Source organism: Scyliorhinus torazame, chromosome 9 (genome assembly GCF_047496885.1).
Source record: "Scyliorhinus torazame isolate Kashiwa2021f chromosome 9, sScyTor2.1, whole genome shotgun sequence".
Taxonomy (NCBI): Eukaryota; Metazoa; Chordata; class Chondrichthyes; order Carcharhiniformes; family Scyliorhinidae; genus Scyliorhinus; species Scyliorhinus torazame.
In genome coordinates, this window is record NC_092715.1 from 56,808,986 (window position 1) to 56,821,268 (window position 12,283).

A 12,283-nucleotide genomic window follows, 5' to 3' on the forward strand; every position below is an offset into this window, starting at 1 on the left:
TTTCTTCATATCCAGCAACCTTTTATAGTGAAGGAAATCTATAAATTGAACTGTAATGGTCTCCCTCTGTTATTTTTCTAGTCGTCATGTTCATCACAGGAAAAGCTGCATCAGTTGCCATACCAACCAACTCCAGATGAACTGCACTTTCTTTCCAAGCATTTCTGCAGTACAGATGCCATCGCCAATGATGAGAAACGCAGGCTTCCTTCAATGCGACCACGCTCCCGGAGTCTTAGGTTTGTAGTCTGCGGCTTAAGGACTAAAATCTTTTCTCGTTAATACTAGTGAAAAAAGTCACTGTGAGGAAAAGTGATTATTTTTTGCATAAAATTAGGGATGGCTAGAATTTTGGTCCTTTTATTAAAAAAAAGTTAATGCCAAGCCTTAATATTACAGGGTGCACAATGGGGATTTAATCCATTCAATGAAAACACCAATTTAAAAGTTTTTGAAATAATTATTTCAAGTCTGTTAAACCGTTTCCAAACACTGTGTCAAAGTGGAATAATTCTGATCCCAGTCGTCAATTATTTCTCGATTTTTGGATTTCTATCTTAAGTTTATTTTCCCTGCCCCATCACCAGCCATGACGTATGGTTATCAGTATGCCAGACATTCTCCTGATACTTCATTCAAGGTGCCAGTATTCATGTATGATCCATGATGGTGCCCCAGAGTACTCAAATACATAAAAGCCAAATATAATTCCACCCTTATCGAATTCCAATAGAATGCAATCAGCCAAAATTATCAATTGACCTTCCTGCTTAAAACGACTCATCTGTTCATACAATAAATATGCTTAACCCAATATTCTATAATTATTCATTTTTTCATTGATTTTCAAATCAATGACAGCTCATTTTCAGATTTAGAAAATAATCCCTACAGTGCACAAGGAGGCCATTCAGCCCATCGAGTCTACACCGATCCTCTGAAAGTGCACCCCGCCTAGGCCAATTCTCCTGCCCTATTCCTGTAACCCCATAACCCCATCTAACCTGGACACGAAGGGACAATTGAGCGTGTCCAATCACGAGAACATGCACATCTATGGACTGTGGCAGGAAACCGGAGGAAACCCACGCAGACACTGGGAGAACGTGCAGTCTCCACACAGGCAGTCACCCAAGGTTAGAATAGAACTCGGGTCCCTGACGCTGTGAGGCAGCAGTGCTACCCACTGTGCCATGTGCTGCCGATGTCAGAAATAGGACAAATGTTGATTTTATTGCCAACTTTAGACAGGTTGTAGATGTTGACTTAAGTGTTGCTTTCACATCAGCATCAGCTGTCCTACTATCTGTTCTCTGGTTTCACCATTACCATTTAGTTAGATTTTGAGGAGTCGGATGAATTACAGAACGCCCCAGTTGGGGCAGCTCAGCGGTTAGCACTGTTTCTTCAGAGCGGCAGGGTCCGGGTTCGATTCCCAGCTTGGGTCACTGTCTGTGCGGAGTCTGCACGTTCTCATGTGCCTGAATGGGTTTCCTCCGGGTGCTCCGGTTTTCTCCCACAAACCGCAAAAGATGTGTTTGTCAGGTGAATTGGGCATTCTGAATTCTCCCTCAATGTACCCGAACAGTCCCCTCCCTGCCTTTTATATCTGTACCATCTTTCTCCAGTGAGCACAGATGTAAAAAAACTCATTTAAAACCCCACCTAAGTCTTCCGGCTCCACACACAAATTGCCACTTTTGTCCCGAATGGGCTTTATTCTTTCCCTGGTTAATCTCTTGCCCTTAATATACTTACAATGCACTTTGGGATTTTTCTTTATTTTGCCCACTGGTGTTCAGGGTTCTCTGGACTTGCTGGTCCCACTCTTTACCTTTACGGGAACATGTTGGCCCTGTACTCTCTCTATTTCCCTTTTGAATGACCCCCACTGTTCTGATGTGGCTTTTCCTACAAGTAGCTGTTCCCAGTTTGCTTTGGTTGATCCTCTCTTCTCACAATAAAATCGGCCTTCCCCCCCCCCAATTCAGAACCTTTACTTCCAGTCCATCATTGTCCTGTTCCATAACTACCTTAAATCTTACTGAGTTAAGGTTACAATGAGCGGAATGCTCCCCCATTGACACTTCCATGACCTGCCCACTTCATTCCCTAAAATTAGGCCCAGTATCATCCTTTCTCTAGTAGGACTTCCGACATGCTGGCTCAAATTGCTCTCCTGATGCATATTAAGAATTCCACCACACCCTAAGCCTTTAACACTTTGCCAATCCCAATTAATATTGGGCAAATTGAAATCCCCTGCTATTATTACCCTATTATTTTTTTTTAATTAAATATTTTATTGAAAATTTTTGGTCAACCAACACAGTACATTGTGCATCCTTTACACAATATTATAACAACACAAATAACAATGACCTATTTTATAAACAAAAAAAAAAATGAATAAATAATAAATAACAAAAATGAAAACTAGCCCTAATTGGCAACTGCCTTGTCACAAGTAACACTCTCCAAAAATATAATTTAACAGTCCAATATATAATTATCTGTAGCAACGACCTATACATACTATACAGTATATATTAACAACCCTGAGAGTCCTTCTGGTTCCTCCCCCCCCCCCCCCCTGATCCTGGGCTGCTGCTGCTGCTGCCTTTTTCCCATTCCGTCTATCTTTCTGCGAGGTATTCGAGGAACGGTTGCCACCGCCTGATGAACCCTTGAGCCGACCCCCTTAGGACGAACTTAATCCGCTCTAGCTTTATAAACCCTGCCATGTCATTTATCCAGGTCTCCACCCCCGGGGGCTTGGCTTCTTTCCACATTAGCAATATCCTGCGCCGGGCTACTAGGGACGCAAAGGCCAAAACATCGGCCTCTCTCGCCTCCTGCACTCCCGGCTCTTGTGCAACCCCAAATATAGCCAACCCCCAGCTTGGTTCGACCCGGACTCCTACTACTTTTGAAAGCACCTTTGTCACCCCCATCCAAAACCCCTGTAGTGCCGGGCATGACCAAAACATATGGGTATGATTCGCTGGGCTTCTCGAGCACCTCGCACACCTATCCTCCACCCCAAAAAATTTACTGAGCCGTGCTCCAGTCATATGTGCCCTGTGTAATACCTTAAACTGAATCAGGCTTAGCCTGGCACACGAGGACGACGAGTTTACCCTGCTTAGGGCATCTGCACACAGCCCCTCCTCGATCTCCTCCCCCAGCTCTTCTTCCCATTTCCCTTTTAGTTCATCTACCATAGTCTCCCCTTCGTCCCTCATTTCCCTATATATATCTGACACCTTACCATCCCCCACCCATGTCTTTGAGATCACTCTGTCCTGCACCTCTTGTGTCGGGAGCTGCGGGAATTCCCTCACCTGTTGCCTCGCAAAAGCCCTCAGTTGCATATACCTGAATGCATTCCCTTGGGGCAACCCATATTTCTCGGTCAGCGCTCCCAGACTCGCGAACTTCCCACCCACAAACAGATCTTTCAGTTGCGTTATTCCTGCTCTTTGCCACATTCCATATCCCCCATCCATTCCCCCCGGGGCAAACCTATGGTTGTTTCTTATCGGGGACCCCCCCAAGGCTCCAGTCTTTCCCCTATGCCGTCTCCACTGTCCCCAAATCTTCAGTGTAGCCACCACCACCGGGCTTGTGGTGTAGTTCCTCGGTGAGAACGGCAATGGGGCTGTCACCATAGCCTGTAGGCTAGTCCCCCTACAGGACGCCCTCTCTAATCTCTTCCACGCCGCTCCCTCCTCCTCTCCCATCCACTTACTCACCATTGAAATATTAGCGGCCCAATAATACTCACTTAGGCTCGGTAGTGCCAGCCCCCCCCCCTATCCCTGCTACGCTGTAAGAATCCCTTTCTCACTCTCGGGGTCTTCCCGGCCCACACAAAACCCATGATGCTCTTTTCAATCCTTTTAAAAAAGGCCTTCGTGATCACCACCGGGAGGCACTGAAACACAAAGAGGAATCTCGGGAGGACCACCATCTTAACCGCCTGCACCCTCCCTGCCAGTGACAGGGATACCATATCCCATCTCTTGAAATCCTCCTCCATCTGTTCCACCAACCGCGTTAAATTTAACCTATGCAATGTGCCCCAATTCTTAGCTATCTGGATCCCCAGGTAACGAAAGTCCCTTGTTACCTTCCTCAACGGTAGGTCCTCTATTTCTCTACTCTGCTCCCCTGGATGCACGACAAACAACTCACTTTTCCCCATGTTCAATTTATACCCTGAAAAATCCCCAAACTCCCCAAGTATCCGCATTATTTCTGGCATCCCCTCCGCCGGGTCCGCCACGTATAGTAGCAAATCGTCCGCATACAAAGATACCCGGTGTTCTTCTCCTCCCCTAAGTACTCCCCTCCACTTCTTGGAACCCCTCAACGCTATCGCCAGGGGCTCAATCGCCAGTGCAAACAATAATGGGGACAGAGGGCATCCCTGCCTTGTCCCTCTATGGAGCCGAAAATATGCAGATCCCCGTCCATTCGTGACCACGCTCGCCACTGGGGCCCTATACAACAGCTGCACCCATCTAACATACCCCTCTCCAAAACCAAATCTCCTCAACACCTCCCACAAATAATCCCACTCCACTCTGTCAAATGCTTTCTCGGCATCCATCGCCACTACTATCTCCGTTTCTCCCTCTGGTGGGGCCATCATCATTACCCCTAACAACCTCCATATATTCGTGTTCAGCTGTCTCCCCTTCACAAACCCAGTTTGGTCCTCGTGGACCACCCCCGGGACACATTCCTCTATTCTCATTGCCATTACCTTGGCCAGGACCTTGGCATCTACATTTAGGAGGGAAATAGGTCTATAGGACCCGCATTGTAGCGGGTCCTTTTCCTTCTTTAAGAGAAGCGATATCGTTTCTTCAGACATAGCCGGGGGCAGTTGTCCCTTTTCCTTTGCCTCATTAAAGGTCCTCGTCAGTACCGGGGCGAGCAAGTCCACATATTTTCTATAGAATTCGACTGGGAATCCATCCGGTCCCGGGGCCTTTCCCGCCTGCATGCTCCTAATTCCTTTCACCACTTCTTCTACCTCGATCTGTGCTCCCAGTCCCACCCTTTCCTGCTCTTCCACCTTGGGAAATTCCAGCCGATCCAAGAAGCCCATCATTCTCTCCCTCCCATCCGGGGGTTGAGCTTCATATAATTTTTTATAAAATGTCTTGAACACTCCATTCACTCTCTCCGCTCCCCGCTCCATCTCTCCTTCCTCATCCCTCACTCCCCCTATTTCCCTCGCTGCTCCCCTTTTCCTCAATTGGTGTGCCAGCAACCTGCTCGCCTTCTCCCCATATTCGTACTGTACACCCTGTGCCTTCCTCCATTGTGCCTCTGCAGTGCCCGTAGTCAGCAAGTCAAATTCTACATATAGCCTTTGCCTGTCCCTGTAAAGTCCCTCCTCCGGTGCTTCCGCATATTGTCTGTCCACCCTCAAAAGTTCTTGCAGCAACCGCTCCCGTTCCTTACTCTCCTGCTTCCCTTTATGTGCCCTTATTGATATCAGCTCCCCTCTAACCACCGCCTTCAACGCCTCCCAGACCACTCCCACCTGGACCTCCCCATTATCATTGAGTTCCAAGTACTTTTCAATGCACCCCCTCACCCTTAGACACACCCCCTCATCTGCCATTAGTCCCATGTCCATTCTCCAGGGTGGGCGCCCTCCTGTTTCCTCCCCTATCTCCAAGTCCACCCAGTGTGGAGCGTGATCCGAAATGGCTATAGCCGTATACTCCGTTCCCCTCACCTTCGGGATCAATGCCCTACCCAGCACAAAAAAGTCTATTCGCGAGTAGATTTATGGACATAGGAGAAAAACGAGAACTCCTTACTCCTAGGTCTGCTAAATCTCCACGGGTCTACACCTCCCATCTGCTCCATAAAATCTTTAAGTACCTTGGCTGCTGCCGGCCTCCTTCCAGTCCTGGACTTCGACCTATCCAGCCCTGGTTCCAACACCGTATTAAAATCTCCCCCCATTATCAGCTTTCCCATCTCTAGGTCCGGAATGCGTCCTAGCATCCGCCTCATAAAATTGGCATCATCCCAGTTCGGGGCATATACGTTTACCAAAACCACCGTCTCCCCCTGTAGTTAGCCACTCACCATCACGTATCTGCCCCCGTTATCCGCCACTATAGTCTTTGCCTCGAACATTACCCGCTTCCCCACTAATATAGCCACCCCCCTGTTTTTCGCATCTAGCCCCGAATGGAACACCTGCCCCACCCATCCTTTGCGTAGCCTAACCTGGTCTATCAGTTTCAGGTGCGTTTCCTGTAACATAACCACATCTGCCTTAAGTTTCTTAAGGTGTGCGAGTACCCGTGCCCTCTTTATCGGCCCGTTCAGCCCTCTCACGTTCCACGTGATCAGCCGAGTTGGGGGGCTTCCTACCCCCCCCCCTTGTCGATTAGCCATCACCTTTTTCCAGCTCCTCACCCGGTTCCCACGCAGCTGTATCTCCCCCAGGCGGTGCCCCCCCCGCCCATCCTCTCCCATACCAGCTCCCCCCTCTCCCCAGCAGCAGCAACCCAGTAATTCCCCCCTCCCACCCCCCCCCCGCTAGATCCCCCGCTAGCGTAATTACTCCCCCCATGTTGCTCCCAGAAGTCAGCAAACTCTGGCTGACCTCGGCTTCCCCCCGTGACCTTGGCTCGCACCGTGCGACGCCCCCTCCTTCCTGCTTCTCTATTCCCGCCATGATTATCATAGCGCGGGAACCAAGCCCGCGCTTCTCCCTTGGCCCCGCCCCCAATGGCCAACGCCCCATCTCCTCCACCTCCCCTCCTCCCCCCATCACCACCTGTGGGAGAGAGAAAAGTTACCACATCGCAGGATTAGTACATAAAACCCCTCTTTGCCCCCCACATTCGCCCCACCACTTTGTTCGAACGTTCTTTTTAATAACCCGCTCATTCCAGTTTTTCTTCCACAATAAAAGTCCACGCTTCATCCGCCGTCTCAAAGTAGTGGTGCCTCCCTCGATATGTGACCCACAGTCTTGCCGGTTGCAGCATTCCAAATTTTATCTTCTTTTTATGAAGCACCGCCTTGGCCCGATTAAAGCTCGCCCTCCTTCTCGCCACCTCCGCACTCCAGTCTTGATAAACGCGGATCACCGCGTTCTCCCATTTACTGCTCCGAGTTTTCTTCGCCCATCTAAGGACCATTTCTCTATCCTTAAAACGGAGGAATCTCACCACTATGGCTCTGGGAATTTCTCCTGCTCTCGGTCCTCGCGCCATCACTCGGTATGCTCCCTCCACCTCCAACGGACCCGCCGGGGCCTCCGCTCCCATTAACGAGTGCAGCATCGTGCTCACATATGCCCCGACGTCCGCTCCCTCCACACCTTCAGGAAGACCAAGAATCCTCAGGTTGTTCCTCCTTGCGTTGTTTCCAGTGCCTCCAACCTTTCCACACATCGTTTCTGATGTGCCTCCTGCGTCTCCGTCTTCACCACCAGGCCCTGTATATCGTCCTCATTCTCGGCTGCCTTTGCCTTCACGACCCGAAGCTCCCGCTCCTGGGTCTTTTGTTCCTCCTTTAGCCCTTCGATCGCCTGTAGTATCGGGGCCAACAGCTCTTTCTTCATTTCCTTTTTGATCTCTTCCACACAGCATTTCAAGAACTCTTGTTGTTCAGGGCCCCATGTTAAACTGCCACCTTCCGACGCCATCTTGGTTTTTGCTTGCCTTCCTTGCCGCTGTTCTAAAGGATCCACTGCAATCTGGCCACTCTCTCCTCCTTTTTCCATCCGTATCCAGGGGGGATTCCCTTCTGGTTTACCGCACAGTGTTTTTAGCCGTCAAAATTGCCGTTGGGGCTCCTATCAAGAGCCCAAAAGTCCGTTTCACAGGGAGCTGCCGAAACGTGCGACTCAGCTGGTCATCGCCGCACCCGGAAGTCCATTACCCTATTATTTTTACACTTCTCTGCGATTTCCCTATATACCTGTCTCCCTGACTGCAGTAATTGACTCCTTGATCAATATGGCAACAGCACCTCCCCTTTTCCACCCCCAGTCTCACCTGAAGATGCTACACAGTTGTCAGTCCTGGCCCTCCCTCCACCATCTCTCCGTGATAGCAATAATATCATACTCCCATGTGTTAATCAACACTCTCAATTCATCTGCCTTACCCGTAATACTCCTTGCATTAAAATAAATGCCATCCAGCCTTGTCATATTTCCTGTGCCTTACCATGTCTATTTGGCTGTGCATCACGGCTACTGTATCTCCATTCCTTATCCCACCTCCCTGCCAAATTAGCTTAACCCCTCTCCCAACGCAGTAGCAAACCTCCCTGCAAGGGTGATGGTCCCACTCCATTTCAGGTGCAGTGTGTCCCATTTGTACAGCTCCCACCTTCCCCAGAAATGGACCCAATGATCCAGGAAACTAAAGCCCACCTTCTGAACCATCACTTCAGCCACGCATTCATCTGCTCTCTCTCCTCCTATTCCTACACTCTCTAGCATGTGACACTGGGAGTAATCCAGAGATTAGAATCTTTGAGGTCCTTCTTTTCAATCTGCTACCTAGCTCCCTAAATTCTTATTGAAAGACCTCATCCCTCTTTCTACCTGTGTCGTTGGTCCCAAAGTGAACCACGACCTCTGTCTGTTCAAGCCCCTTCTCCTCCTTCAGGATGCCCTACTGCCGTTTAGTGACATCCTTGACCCTGGCACCAGGATGGCAACACACCATCCTAGAGTCATGTCGCAGAAATGCCTGTCTGCACCCCTTACTAACCTACCACTATTGCTCCTCCACTCTTACTCCTGCCCCTTGTGCAGCTGATCCACCCACAGTGTCGTGAACTTGGCTCTGGTTGTACTCCAACAGACAAAAAAAGTTCTTGAGTGCGAAGCACTCTGGGGCTTTTCTAACTATCTGCCTGCCTCCCTTCTTCTGCCTGGTGGTCCCTGTGACTGCACTTCCTTAAGCTCCAGGGCTAAAAACATGCTCATCACGTAACTCGCAGCCACACGGATGCACCTCTGCCTCCAGCCGACGCTCAAGCTGGTCAAACCGGTGGTACTTCCTGCAGGCAGTACAACGCACAGAACTGAGCTCCCCAGTCATACTTTTACCTTAAAGATTTCTTACCTTAAATTTATGCCAAGTAAAGAAGGAAAGAATTATTTAAGTTTTTTCTCAGCAAACTAGAACACTTGCCTTAATGTAGCTTTAGAGTGGAGTAAAGGGCTTATCCACAACCTACCAACCAGCTCTCTCCCTTGTACTGATGTCCCTATTCACAAATTGTCATCAGGCTTTTGAATTTGTCATCTGGCGCTGCCGAGTGTCTGGAGTTTGGAGTGCTCCGCCCCACTGCTCCCCCCACAACCCAGCTCCTGAATTTTCCCAGGGAAGTGACAATTTTGAATTATCTTGAGTAATGAAAATAAAGCGTAGTCTGAGGCTTCCTGCTGATAGAAAAAAAACATTTGACTCTATGGCTGCATATAATGCAGTTGAACTAATGATTCCAAACACGTCTGGGAATTGTAGGTCATCACCTTTACTCTAACTGGCACATGTTGGCCGGCAACAGAATCTAAGGCTGCTGGCATCGTTTCAGATCCTCTGTGTCTAGAAAAGTCTTGGCTGAAATTCCCAGACTACACACGAGCTGTAATTAGCTCTGGGTAATCCTTGGACGAGAATGCCTTCTGTCTCCCATTAGGAATGTGTTTCCATGAAAGGTTTGTCTTTGTGTTGGCAATTGTCAAGTAATTAATATTAACCGATATTTTGACTTCAGTGTGGCATGAGGCTAGGTTCTGGGCTTTATGATTTACAGTCACTTTATCATTGACACCATCTATCTTTTTTGCTTGAAAGACAGTGTTTTGCAAAGCGGTCACCCAGCATCACTCCGCTTAAGTTTCACTCAGTCGGTCAGTATGACCCTGACCTTCCTCTTGCCTGTCATTTCAGCCCAACATCTTGCGGTCATGCTCATATTTCCGTCCTTGGCTTGCAGCAATGTCCCAGTGGAGGACCAGCACCATATTTTCCGATTAGGCACTTAATAGCCATCTGAACTTAACATTGAGTTCAACAACTTTGGATCGCAAACTCTCTCCGTTTCAATCCTTTAAACCCCCCCCCCCCCGCAGCCTCCCCACAGGGCCTCTGTAAACTGACCCTTGTTCTATAGTTAACGCATTCTGCTATCTTACCTTTATGCTACTATTAGCACCTTCTTTAGTCATTAACGCTTTCGTTAATACTCCATCTGCCTTTTATCCATAACATCTTTGCCAAATCTCTCCTGAACTCTCACCTATTCCTGACCTTCTATTTTGTTCCACCCCGTCTTAAACAGTGTAAAATCCATCATCTTTCCCCCTCTCTTCAGCTCTGGAGCACAGTCATACGGACCCAGAACGTTAACTCTGTTTCTCTTTTCACAGATGCTAGCAGACCTGCTTAGTTTTTCCAGCATTTTCTGCTTTTATTACATTTCCTTACTCCCTCTCAAATGGAAAATCTACAGCAGCGCGCTAACTGGTATCAAGAATCCCAAAAGAATGTATGAGGTTCCACTTTGGGTGCAGTCAATGATTCTGGGCTAAATTGAGCCTGAATTTGAAAAGTGTTTCCCCTCTCGCCCTGCTCTGGACTGTGGGTTTCTGCTCAAACTCAGTTGCTTATTGCCGTAGCAAAATCTGGCACATTTTAAAACATACATTCTTTTAATAAGATGTTGCCTTAAAATACATTCCTTGATATGTTTAGGAGTGCTAATTTGATAGAAGTTTTAAAAATTCAGCTGAAAATGGGCTTATCACAAAAAACAATCGTTTTACTGAAAATGATTTTTCTTAAAATATTCAGAACTAATCTCTGGTTGCATTGAGGTGCAATAGTCAGTTTTTCAGTAAATTGAAAAGATAAATTTAATTCAGACTGTCTCCGTATGTTTCAAAATGTAGTTATTAGTATCCTTGACTAAAAGAGCTCGCTTATATTTCGGAGTCTCCTCAAGGCTTTCAAGTGACGCAATTAGCATCAACTCCCAATTGAGATTATTCCAAATCGGGGACGTATCCAGCTTCCAGAGTGTTGATTTTAGGCACGCTAGAGGTCATGGAAACCTAGTTGTATGGAACACAATTTGTGCTTAAAATGATCTTTTGAACCGATTGTGTGAATATTGGGTGAAGTGAATTGGGCTAAATAGGTGACTTGTAATGCAGAACAATTCCCGTACCAGCCTCCCCGAACAGGCACTGGAATGTGGCGACTAGGGGCTTTTCACAGTAACTTCATTGAAGCCTACTTGTGACAATAAACGATTATTATTATTATTATTATTATTATTATTACCTAGAGATATTTTCAAAAATGGAAATATGTTTGGAGAACAGATGGAGCTTTTTGGATCTGTTTGAACTTGAAGATAATGCAACCCTTAATGCAAATATATCCCAGTATTTTTTCTGCAGACCATTAATGACTATTGAATAAATTGTCAGGAAAACAAAGGCAGTTTTAAGGGATTTATATTTATTTTGGTAAACTTTAGAGATAAAGTATAGTTTTAAGTGGGTTTTCTGTTTCTGTGCCTAGAAGGGTAAAACCTATAGTTAGATTCATGCTGAACAAAGGTGTTTTATACATGTCGGAGTTAGTTTCAATTCCAGCTGTGATTCTATTGTATTTGGAGAGGGCTACGGCATGGTGCCTTGTAAGAAAGAGACGTTTTTAAGTTTTAGTTTAGCTAATTTGATTGCAGTTAGAAATAGGTAGTGAGAGAGAAAGCTCTGCTAGAAGCAGCTGGCTTTAGAAGGCTAAAGAGGGAACATCTCTCTCAGCCTTGCTAGGTGAAAAGCCATATTATGGAGTAGTGGCTAAGAAAACAGGTGCCAGAAATCTAAAGGCCAGCTAGTTCAGAAAACTAGAGAAATGAGGAGAAGTTTCCAAGATGTCTGGAGTTAACAGAACAGAGAAAACTGAGAACCAGAACAGTTTACTGTTCAGTAAAGTCACACCAAGTTGAAAAGGGAATGGATTGCGAGAGGCCAGAAATATATACGCAGTAATACAAAATGTTGTGAAAAATTACTACAGTTTGGGAGACATTAGTTGAAATAATTGTGGAAATTGGTGGCTGGACCTTGGAATTTGTGTAAAAACCTTTTAGATAAAGGAAACCTGAAGCGGGAGGTGTAAAGCCTGAAAGTGAAATTTTGATGGAAGCAGTGGAGGGAAAGCAGAATTTAAAAGAAGATTTGAAAGTGTTAATCTTGAAA

At 46.9% G+C, this 12,283-nt stretch overlaps 1 protein-coding gene across 16 annotated transcripts in view; it reads left to right on the forward strand.

The window, feature by feature from the left end:
• The window catches only part of LOC140429216 (microtubule-associated serine/threonine-protein kinase 4-like), a 651,560-nt gene that overhangs the window by 555,617 nt on the left and 83,660 nt on the right, over positions 1-12,283 (forward strand). For all 16 annotated transcript variants that reach the window (XM_072515935.1, XM_072515937.1, XM_072515936.1 and 13 more), the window contains one exon: positions 82-239. In XM_072515935.1, the coding sequence (XP_072372036.1) occupies positions 82-239 (158 nt within the window). The remainder of the gene's footprint in view (positions 1-81; positions 240-12,283) is intronic.